General features: G+C 51.5%; 1 protein-coding gene across 1 annotated transcript; it reads right to left on the bottom strand.

Annotated features, from left to right (window-relative positions):
• Positions 1 to 311: 311 nt before the first annotated feature.
• LOC133345344 (homeobox protein Hox-D8-like) lies at positions 312 to 12,795 on the bottom strand. Its single transcript, XM_061556022.1, has 2 exons — positions 11,717 to 12,795; positions 312 to 2,631 (listed from the first exon to the last, which is right to left on the bottom strand). The coding sequence occupies exons 1-2, from the start codon at positions 12,288 to 12,290 to the stop codon at positions 2,321 to 2,323; spliced, it is 885 nt and encodes a 294-aa protein (XP_061412006.1). The 5' UTR covers positions 12,291 to 12,795; the 3' UTR covers positions 312 to 2,320.
• Between the last annotated feature and the right edge of the window lie 331 nt (positions 12,796 to 13,126).

Raw genomic sequence — 13,126 nt, 5'->3', positions numbered from 1 at the left:
ACACACAAACACACACCGTTCACAAACACACACGCAAACAAACACACACACAAACACACACACGCTCACACACACAAACACACAAACACACACACACTGCTCACACACACAAACACACACACCGCTCACACACACAAACACACACACCGCTCACACACACAAACACACACACACCGCTCACACACACAAACACACACAAACACACCGCTCACACACAAACACACAAACACACACACCGCTCACACACACACCGCTCACACACACAACACACCGCTCACACACATACAAACACACACACAAACACACACACACCGCTCACACACACACACAAACACACACACCGCTCACACACACAAACACACACACCGCTCACACACACAAACACCGCTCACACACACAAACACACACACCGCTCACACACACAAACACACACACCGCTCACACACACAAACACACACACCGCTCACACACATACAAAAACACACACCGCTCACACACATACAAAAACACACACAAACACAGACACCGCTCACACACACGCCTCACTCACACACACACAAACACACCGCTCACACACACAAACACCGCTCACACACACACACAAACACACACACACACAAACACACACACACACTGCTCACACACACACCGCTCACACACACAAACACACCGCTCACACACATACAAACACACACACAAACACGCTCACACACACACACAAACACACACACCGCTCACACACACAAACACACACACCGCTCACACACATACAAAAACACACACACCGCTCACACACACACACAAACACACACCGCTCACACACACGCCTCACTCACACACACACAAACACACCGCTCACACACACACACACAAACACCGCTCACACACACACACAAACACACACACTGCTCACACACACACCGCTCACACACACACACAAACACACACACACCGCTCACACACACACACAAACACACACACACCGCTCACACACACAAACACGCACACGCCTCGCTCACACACCGCTCACACACACACCGCACACACACAAACACACAAACTGCTCACACACACAAACACACCGCTCACACACTGCTCACACACACACCGCACACACACGCCTCGCTCACACAAAGACAAAGATCCCTCGTATAGCCTGCACAGACTGTTGGGGCAAGTGCTGTTAGCGAGCACCATCTCTGAAGGCCGGCACCGCGCGCGAAGGGTGGCCACCAGCACGCCCCCACCGCTGACATCTCCCAGGTGGCCACGTTTACACACTGCACCAGGTACTCATTTAAGGCTGAGTCGACCTAAGGGAGGCACAAAGCCCAGTTCGGATAATCGCTGTCACTGGTGTTGGTGGCCGTGAGCGGGCATCCACCTTTTTCTCGGCTCGCCGGATTCGTAACGCAGCGCGCTAACCGCTACGCCACCGCTCCCCAAACACACACACGTTCACACGCAGACGCTCACACGCAGACGCTCACACGCACACGCTCACACGCTCACACGCACACACGCACAAGCTCACACGCAGACGCTCACACGCTCACACGCACACTGCTCACACGCACACACACGCTCACACGCACACGTTCACACGCACACGTTCACACGCACACACGCACACGCTCACACGCTCACACGCACACACGCACACGCTCACACCCTCACACGCACACACGCACACGCTCACACGCACACACGCACACGCTCACACGCACACACGCTCACACTCTCACACACGCACACGCTCACACGCACAGACATCGCAATCCGCACACTGCGGTTTTTGTTTCGCTTCACAGAGGCGGGTGTAATAATCACGATCATCATTATTATTTGACGAGGCCAGATTTAAGGTGGGTGTTTTTGTTTTGTTTTCTTCTTTTTGCCCGTTCGAACCAGGCTGACGACTCGCTCTCGGATCGTCGCCGTCGTAGATCACCGCCAGGCGAGTCGAGAGCCGGAGAGGGGGGGGGGGGCGGTCACGCATCCGGCGACAGCAGAGCGGACGATGGTTGTGCGCGCTGCTCTTCGTCAGGTCCGATGTTGAACTTCGTTCGCACCGTACGCAGCAAACGGTGCTCATTGGAGGTGCGGGGGAGGGGGGGTAGGAGAACAAACTAAGCGCGCTCTGCCCTCACGCTTGCGGACTTGCCACGCGCGCCACAGCCTCCCCCACCCCACCCCCCTTCCGTGCTGCTCCATCACCACCGTCACCATCACCGTCATCATCACCAATCATCACCAATCATCACCAATCATCACCAATCACCACCAATCATCACCAATCATCACCAATCGCCACCGATCGTCATTCCGCATCCTCGTTCTTCGAGGTGCCCTCCGAGCCCTCGTCCGCCGAGTTGTCGTCGGCTTTGTCGGGCTCCTTGAGCAGCATGTCCTCCTTCCGCGCCGGAAACTTGTCCCTGTGGTTCTCTTTCTTCCACTTCATGCGCCGGTTCTGGAACCAGATCTTCACCTGGCGCTCGGTGAGGCCGAGCGCATGCGACACCTCGATGCGCCGCTTGCGCGTCAGGTACGGGTTGAAGAGGAACTCCTTCTCCAGCTCCAGGGTCTGGTAGCGCGAGTACGTCTGGCGGCCACGTCGCCTGCCCGGTCCCACTGCGAGACACACGGACAGCAGAATGAACTCAGGCACGAGCAAGTTTTAATTATTATGTTACGTGGTTAAGGTCCACTGAGCTGCTACATCGTTGTTTTGAAGAAGCGGCCTGATGGCTTATCACGAGGACATTTCTAGCAGCCAAATACTCTGAACGCGTGATGTTGATTCCAAATGCGGAGGGAAAAACCGGAGGACCCGGAAAAAAATTCACGCGACCACGAGGAGAGAGACACGAAATCTCCCCGCGTGGTCGCGTGGATTTCTTTGTTTGCATCCGGGTCCTCCGGTTTTCCCCTCCACATTGAGAATCCACATACACTTAGAGCATTTGGCTGCTACACATTTCCACGTGATGAGCCACTTTTGTTGAGCGTATCATTTGTGTGGCCAGGCCGCTTCTTAAAAAGAGCTTACGTAGCTCAATGGGGTCTTACCTGGTGAAATAAAAAATAATTGTTAAGTTTTAAAACAGCCCCAGCCTGACGAAGCTGCAAATCGCTGTGGTGCATATCTGCTGCCCTTTTTAAATCCTTTATATTAAGTTCGCTTGCTTGCTTGCTTGCGTGCTTTCGTGCTTGCTTGCTTACGACCGTGCAAATCTTTCGGTCGTTTTTTAACCCACTTCCCGTGATCCAATCGAGCTGACATTTTGCACACAGACTCGTTGTGCGTGACAATTAATGTTCGTGAACATTTTTTCCCAAAAATTTACACTGTTTAGGGAAAACAAATTAAATATTTAATTACCAATAGCTTAATACTGGCAGACAATCATCTGACCAATAGGTGGCAGCCATCTCAAGCCAGAGGACGAGAGGACTCTAGCCGCCACGCATATAAAGGATTTATAGTGAAAAACTTTGTTTTTACGGGTTATACTTTTTACAACACCGCAACTCGCGTGCGGTCATGGTTACTGCCCTCACACGAACCGTAGCCGCTGCCCGACCACGCGGGCAGCATCTCTGCTGCCCTCCGCCGCGACGCAGCCGCGGGCATAACGGAACGCCCCACGCGTTAAGGGCACATGCTGGACTCGAGAACAAAACTTATCCGTATTCTTAGATTTTTTCGGTAAAGTCACGTAGGTAAAACATTACAATTAATAAAAGTAAAATAAAATAAGAATCACGACGTTTCGGAGGCAACACAAGCTTCCGTCTTCAGGTGGAACCGTCACAGCCACGACAGCTGTAGCAAGTACTTGATATGAATCCTTGCAGTCACGAAAGCTTCAAATCTAGAAAACGTATCCGCTACCAGTAAATGCTGCTGTCCTACACGGCACAGACGCTGCCAAGCAATGCCGCCCTTCCACGCGACGCAACCGCTGTTAGTCAATGCTGCCCTTTAACAGCATTATATACTGTACAGTATATACTGTTTATATATACGGAGTGGCGCAAACGTCAGGATAAACAGGGTCATTATCCTTATTTTTTTTACAAATCACGCAGGGTCATTTAATGTATTTTAACACATTTTCAAAACCGACTCGCATCACACGCGAATGCACGGTGCACGAATCCTCTTTTGAAATGAATTTGAGGACGTTGCCAACGTAAATATAGTGACATAACCCCATGTGTCCAGACATTTGGGCCACCCTGTCCATCAATATACACACACACCACGACAATGACTACTGCTGGTAAGGATCATCCGTGCGACGTACGCAAGTGTGTACGTTGAACTTATTCCGCAACCGTACGCAGCCCACGCGAACTGAACACCGATCCCTACGCGGACACACGGAGCAGCGCCACCGTGACCGCCATCGTCACCAAGCGCGACGCGGCCGCTCAGTCGGCGCAGGTCGCGGTCCTCCCCGCATCGGAGGGACCGCGTAGAGAGGAAGGACGTCTGGAGGCACCGCCGCAACAACAAAGACAAAGATTCACACCCCCACCCCCGTATAGCCTCAACATACAGTTGGGGCAAGTGCAGCTAGCAAGCACCTATGAAGGCCGGCACGGCACGCGAGGGGGGGGGGGGGGGTTTGGGTGGCCAGCACCACGCCCGGCCGGCTTTGTCTCCCCGAGTGTCGGTGTGTTCTACACACCGCACCGGCTGCTCGTTCGAGTGCCGAGCCGACCGCCGCTAAGCGCGCCCCCAAGACCGTTCCGGGGGATCCTCAACGGCGTTGTCCGCGAGCGGGAATCGAACTCGGGCGCGCCGGGTTCCGGGTTCGCAGCGGTCAACACGCTGACCGCTGACGCCACCTGCCCCCCCTCCACCCCCTCGCAACGAGCGCGCGCACACGGAGGAGGCGCGCGCGCGCGCTCCCCAGCCGATCGAGAAGTGACAATGGCCCAAAATGACAATGCAATGCCGGGGGCTTGTTGACGCTTGAATCATCCCTGGGCCAGCAGTCCACGCACCATCGCACGGCCTTCCCTGGGTCGACTCAGCCTCAAATGAGTACGAGGGAAGACAAAGACGGCCGGGCGTGGTGCTGCTCACCCACCTACCCCCCCCCAGGCCTTCATTTGTGTGCCCGCGAACAGCACTTGCCTCGAAAGTCTCTTGAGGCTATACTGGGGAGCATTGTCTTTGTCTTCTATGGAGAGATGTTTTTTCGGTAAAGTCACGTAGGTAAAAACATTAAAAGAGTAAAATAAAATAAAAAAATTAAAATAAAATAAAAAAAATATTTTTTTATTTTATTTTACTTTTTTTAATGTTTTTACCTACGTGACTTTACAGAAAAAAACCTAAGAATATGAATCCTTGCAGTCACGAAAGCTTCAAATCTAGAATGGAGAGATGTCGTCATTGCATCGTAACTTCTCGGCGTACTTGTGGGAACGTGCTCTAATCAATGGCATTCGTAGTGTTTTTACAATGACATGATGTCTATATTGTGCAGCCAACTCATGATGATTATATGTTATATATATATACATATACCGTGTCGCAAGAGAGAGAGAGGCGGACGTGGTCAATGAGAGTTAACGTGACGCAGTTTGGGCAGCTGTCGACAGCACGCCCGTGTGTGTGTGTTCGTATGTTGTGGTGCCTCGGCTCGTCTGCTGCTCACAAGCAACAACAATTATGAATATCTGAACCAGTCGTGGCCTTCCCTAGGTCCACTCGGCATGCAATTGAGCACCTGGTGTGGCGCGCAAAAACATATCGGTAGTGGGGAGACAAAGGCGGTGGGACGCGATTGTGTCCACACACTCGCTCGTGTGCCGTGCCGGCCTTGACTGCGACTCGCTCATAGCAGCTCCTCCCAGCAGTATGCGAGAGACTTTGTCTACATGCTGTAGACATCACATATTCGTCTTTACTTTAGGTGCATTTAACTGCTAGGTACTAGAACCCCAGTGTCTGATTGAACGCCTTTGCCATGCAAAGCGCATGGCATTTGTGTTTTGATCGGTATGCGAGACGTCTCTTTGCCAAGCTATCGGTCTATTCTGCGTACACTTGTATCCATGTCTGCGAAAGAGGTTCAACATCCATGCATCGTGTTCGGTGGCCCGTGTTGCTAGACCTTCTCGTTTGATCTAATCGTAAAATACCCGTCCTAATTATCGTAAAAATGACTATATATTTTTCGATTTAAAGCTTTTGTGACTGCAGGGATTCATCTTCTTGGTTCTTTCGGTAAAGTCACTTTACCGAAAGAACCAAGAAGATGAATGACAATATACCCCGTTACTTTCTATACACAAAAAATCGACGACAGCCCCCAATGGGTCTTCAGAACTCATTTTCCTTCGACAAGATGCTGGCCCGGAGTGGTTCGACCTGCGAGTGATTCGTGACCACAATCGCCTGGCGCGCGTGACGGCGCCGTCTCATCCGTGACCCAACGACGGGCAGCTGCTCGTCATCGAGTTGTCCACATTCCTGGCGCACTTGGGAGCGGACGGGTGCGTACGGAGACGTTGCGGAAACCACCTCGATAGGGGCCCCGATGACATCGCTCGCTGCAGTCGCGAGGCTATTACGCGCGGTTCGCTGTCCGCGTGCAGTTCAGCGCCCAGCAACTTCTGGGCACGCTCGTGGCCACTGGAGCAGATGCACTTGCAACATCTCGATTGAAAACTATATTTCTTCAGAAGTGCTTTTATCCAGTGTTGGGGTTGTTTGCCTTTCCCCCCGCACCTCCGACTAGCGCGCGCGGTCGGCTACGTGCGGTGCGAAAGAAGTTTAACATACTGTACATACACACGTAGCCGATATCGTTATAGTATATACGGTAATACCCCGGTTAACGTCGGGGATGCGTTCCTGCACAGGCGCGATGACGAATATCGAAGCGACGTCAATCGAAGCGATTTGCAGGGTAGTGGTGGTGGTGGTGGAGGTGGTGGTGGAGGTGGTGGTGGAGGTGGTGGAGGTGGTGGTGGTGGTGGTGGTCGTGGTGGTGGTGGTGGAGGTGGTGGAGTTGGAGGTGGTGGTGGTGGTGGTGGTGGTGGAGGTGGTGGTAGTGGTGGTAGTGGTGGTAGTGGTGGTGGTGGAGGTGGTGGAGGTGGAGGTGGTGGAGGTGGTGGAGGTGGTGGTGGAGGTGGTGGAGGTGGTGGTGGAGGTGGTGGTGGTGGAGGTGGTGGTGGTGGAGGTGGTGGTGGTGGAGGTGGTGGTGGTGGAGGTGGTGGTGGTGGAGGTGGTGGTGGAGGTGGTGGTGGTGGTGGTGGAGGTGGTGGTGGTGGTGGAGGTGGTGGTGGTGGAGGTGGTGGTGGAGGTGGAGGTGGTGGTGGTGGTGGAGGTCGTGGTGGAGGTGGTGGAGGTGGTGGAGGTGGTGGTGGTGGAGGTGGTGGAGGTGATCATCACAAAGTGACGACGCGTTTGCGAAACGACGTGAAACGGGGGCAGACGGTAAATTGGGGCGTAAGAAAAAGGATTTCACCCTTTTCTGGCAATAAAACAATTGTGCTCAGATGTTAAAACATCAAACGGAAACTTTTTGCAGGGAGTCATGTCCGCATGAACCACGCGTATATGTGGTGAACATGCAAAAATAAAGCATGCTCTCATATGCATTGTCTTGACAATGTCCACCACAAGGACGCGTGGTTGATGCAGACACGGTTCCTTTCGAAAGGTTTCCGTTTGGTGTTTTAACATCTCAAACACAACTGTTTTATTAGCCGAAAGGGTAAAGCCCCATGATTATATTTCGATACTGGCAAGGGAGGTGCCGTGATGTAAATTGGGGGTATTGCTGAGTTTGTCTGATCGAGAGCATTGTCGTTTTGCGGTTCGTTTTGACCATACTTCACCACGCTCGTCAACGCGGGTCAACGAACGAGGGATGGCCCGCGCCAGGACAGGCTCAGATAGAACTCGCAGCTGATGGTTTTAGCCGTGGTCCGAAATCGAACTCGGCTCACTGGGTTCATCATAGCGCAGTGCGCTGACCACAAAGCCACCGCTCCCATCCCTCCTCCTCGTTCCCGCTCACCCCCATATACGAGAGATATAGAACAAATAGCCATGCACAGTTATGTCGGTGCTGTCTTAGTACCAAAAAGAGCGTCACCCGGTGCGAGTTCGTCTCGAGTGGCGACCCCGAGCCCATCGAGGGAACTCCCACGTGACTGTGGCAGGATCCGTGTTCAGGTGACACACAATAGCACCGACAATTGAGCACGAAGTCCTCTTGGACAGTGAGCTCGAGCGGTTAATCAAAACAAACAAACACAAACAACCACGGATCAACGTGAGCTCTTAAATGATCGTGAGCATTTGAAGAAGAAACAAAACGTTTCCTTCACAACGCAACGTCGGTAAGTTGAACTTTATTCACCCACCCCCCAAACGCTGAGTAACTTATACGAGTTATTTACGGAGAGAGTAGTCCACATGCGGCGATGAGCAGTGTCTCGGGTGGCTGTGGGGATGGAGCCGTGGTCAAGTGGGTTGTGAGCGCACTGCGACTTGGAACGAGGTCACCTGAGCTCGACGATTGAAATCAGTGCGGGGATAATATCCAAAATCACCGCACTGCGCTACTAGGAACCCGTTTTAACACGCAGTCGCAGTAGTAGTAGGCTGTTGCGAGCAATATCATCCATAATACAGGTGGTTGTAGTTACTGGCGAAACGTCGAACTCAGATTGTAAATGTTGTGGCTTGGCTCTTCAACACGTTGGTTATGCTGTAGTATTATACTACACTATACACTACTATACACTACACTATACACTACTATACACACACTATACACTACTATACACTACACTATACACTACACTATACACTACACTATACACTACTATACACTACACTATACACTACTATACACATACTATACACTACTATACACTACACTATACACTACTATACACTACACTATACACTACTATATACTACACTATACACTATACACTACACTATACACTACTATACACTACACTATACACTACACTATACACTACTATATACACCACTATACACTACTATACGCACACAATACACTACTATATACACACACTATACACTACTATACACACACTATACACTACTATACACTATACACTACACTATACACTACTATACACTACACTATACAATACTATGCACTACACTATACACTACTATACACTACCACTATACACTACACTATACACTACACTATACACTACTATACACTACTATACACACACTATACACTACTATATACCCCACTATACACTACCATATCACTATACACTACTATACACTACACTATACACTACTATAAACACACTATACACTACTATACACTACACTATACACTACTATATACCCCACTATACACTACACTATACACTACACTATACACTACTATACACTACACTATACACTACTATACACTCCACTATACACTACTATACACTACTATACACTACACTATACACTACTATACACTACACTATACACTACTATACACTACACTATACACTACTATACACTACACACTATACACTGCTATACACAACACTATATACTACTATACACACACTATACACTACTATATACTACACTATACACTACAAATACACACACTATACACTACTATACACTACACTATACACTACTATACACTACTATACACACACTATACACTACTATATACTACACTATACACTACTATATACCCCACTATACAGTACTATACACTATACACTACTATACACACACTATACACTACTATACACACACTATACACTACTATACACTATACACTACTATACACACACTATACACTACTATACACTACACTATACACTACTATATACCCCACTATACACTACACTATACACTACACTATACACTACTATACACTACACTATACACTACTATACACACACTATACACTACTATACACACACTATACACTACTATATACCCCACTATACACTACTATACACTATACACTACTATACACTACACTATACACTACTATACACTACACTATACACTACACTATACACTACTATACACTACTATACACTACCTATACACTACTATACACTACTATACGCTACACTATACACTACTATACACTACACTATACACTACTATACACTACACTATACACTACACTATACACTACACTATACACTACACTACACACAAGTGCTGTACTAGTGACGAATTGGCCACGTTCTGTTTACGTGGCAAACCTTATTAATTGGCCGTGTCGGGTGGTGGCGGGTTTAACGACACATTTATACATTTACGCGATCTCACCCAAAAAAACATCGATTATCTATGATGAACTCATCGACCCAAGTTCGATTTCCAGCCACGACTAATACAACACCGGCGGCAAGTGATACCCGGACCAGTCCTTGCGTGGGCCACCTCCGTTCACCAATCCCCAGCACTGATCAGCATTGGTGAAGTATGGTCAAACAACTCACGTGAACTGCACGGTACGAGGAGGAGTGGGGGGGGGGGCTTCATCCAGCAGTGGAACGACAGAGAGATGTGCATCAAGATGAATGTATCCCCTTGCAATGCACGCGATGTCTTGCGATGCTGATGTTCTGATTCCCGTGCATGCGGACACGGTGGACGAATTCCCTGCGTCTGAACAATATCGCCACCCTCGCAGCCCTGCTCCCTTTCGCTGCATCGAGTGTGCGTGGCTAAAACTGAAAGCGTGCAGACAAACCACCCCCCCACACACACTCTCTCTTTACCCTGTCCATCGATTGAAATCGCCGCTCAAATTTATATCAAGTAAAAAAAAACTAAATACGCGTACGCATAAAAAATGACGAACGAGGTGGACTTTCGCTCACACGTCTCGAGTTCACGTCATTTGAGCGTGCGGTTTAAATATCCGGTACACACACATGCCTCGTTTGTTATTATTATTATTATCATAATCAACAAATTTCGCTCGTGATGAACCGAGGGGTAACTGCCCCCATCGCGTGCCACGTGAATCAACCTACCTGTAGTGACCGGCCGAGTCAAATTCTCGCAAACTTATTTATTGACTTACACATATACACAACACCGTACATATATGCATTTTTTAACACGACTTGTTAAAACCATAATAAACACGACAATACCTCTCTCTCTCTGTGATATGCGTGGCGACAAACTCTTTAAGCGCTAGTCTGCGCGCGTGTGTGTGTGTGTGTACGCGCGCGAGTCTCAAGCATAATATTGCTCCCGTTCTCTCATTCAGCGCGCTCGCTTTTACGACTGTAAAATACAGCCGCAGTCCGGCCCCTTCTCCTGTTCAAAAAAATATGGAGTCGTAAACGACGCCGAAGCCGTGTGCGCAGGCTGCTCTCTGAGTTATGTACACACACACAGAGAGAGAGGCAGACGCACAGAGAGAGGCAGACGCACACAGAGAGGCAGACGCACAGAGAGAGTCAGATGCACACACAAAGAGATGCAGACGCACAGAGAGAGTCAGACGCACACAGAGAGAGAGGCAGACGCACAGAGAGAGGCAGACGCACAGAGAGAGGCAGACGCACAGAGAGATGCACACGCACAGAGAGAGGCAGACACACACACAGAGAGAGAGAGGCAGACGCACAGAGAGAGTCAGACGCACACAGAGAGAGATGCAGACGAACACGTGCGCACGTATGTACTGCTCGCTGCCCCGCTAACCTTGGCTCCTCATCCACGGGAAGAGCGGCGCTGATGACGCCCCCTGCCCAGGGAACTCCACCTCGTCCTCCGCGCAGGGCCCCAGAGCCTTGAAGTCGGCGTGGTATTGAGCCGCTACTCCTCCACCGCCACCGCCGCACTCCGACTGCAGGGCGAACACCGGCTGCCTCCCGCACGGGAACGCAGCGTAGCCGTAGAAGTTGGCCGACGGTTCGAGCGCGGCGCACGAACCGGGCTGCGGGTACGCGGCCGATCCGGACCCTCCGTGCTGCTGTTGCTGCTGTTGGTGGTGGTAAAAGTCCTGGGGGTGGTGGTGGTGGTGGGACCCCGCGCCGCCATGCGCCATCCCGGACGGCAGATCGAATCCTGCCGCGGCAGCCGCGGCGGCTGCTGCTGCGGCTGCCGCGGCAGCAGCGGCCGCAGCGGCGGCTCCGCCGTGCCCCGCGGGTCCGTAGAAGACCGCCTGACGGGCGCTCATCCCGTCTGCGCCCAGGCGGCAGTCGTAGTAGGTGGGGCGCATCGCCTCGCCGGCCTTGTACTTGCCGAAGAGGGAGTTCGCGAAGTAGGAATTCATCGGGAGGTCGTGGAAGGAGGGAGACGGCGGGCGACGCCTGAGCCGTGGGTAGGCGTCCCTCCAACCCCAACCACCGTCCCACCCCCCCCCAACTCGGTCAGTCACACGACGGCCTGCGCATCGAGCAGGAGGAGGAGGAGGGCGCGCGGCACGGAATTCTCGACGCGGCGCGGGCTCCCATGGATGATCACGACGGCAGCTGCTGCAGCTGCTGCTGCTCTCTTCCTCGATGCGTATTTAGGTTAGCGCGGCCATTTAGGCCTATAACACGTAAGGGTGCGGGGGGTGGGGGGCTGGGGGTTCGTAAACCCCCCCCCCCCCCACCAACAACAAAAAATCCGGTCTCTCGCTGCACGTCGGTGATCAAATGTCGTATTTACCCCGCCGAGTCTCGGCGGTCACAGCGTGGGATTTACTGCCACGCACCGCGCCGCTCCATGGAGCTGCTGCTGCTGATGATGCTGATGCTGCTGCGCTTCCAACCACAACCACCACCACCACCACCCCCGCCGCACCTCTTCCCCCACCACCGCCTCCAACTTCCCCCCCCCCCCCCCAGCTCCTACCATCCTCCCGCTGCAAGCAAATGGAAATATCGAGGCGGATTAATACGTCGCAGCGACAAAAGATGACAGACTTCACGCGCCGCGCGCTAAAACCAAAAACATTATAATAACCGGACGCACGTGTGCGGCCAAAAGATGAAATTCGACACCCCACCTCACCCCCAGAGGTGGTGTGTCAGCATCGAAATCGGCTCTGCCGCAAAACGTTTCGTGCGCATCGCCGAGTGACGATCGTTTCAAAGTTCGCGCAGGGTGATTGCTTTGCGCGCA

Source organism: Lethenteron reissneri, chromosome 21, assembly GCF_015708825.2.
Source record: "Lethenteron reissneri isolate LAM-NWPU_2019-01 chromosome 21, ASM1570882v1, whole genome shotgun sequence".
Classification (NCBI taxonomy): Eukaryota; Metazoa; Chordata; class Hyperoartia; order Petromyzontiformes; family Petromyzontidae; genus Lethenteron; species Lethenteron reissneri.
This window is presented reverse-complemented; position numbering and strand designations above follow the sequence as displayed.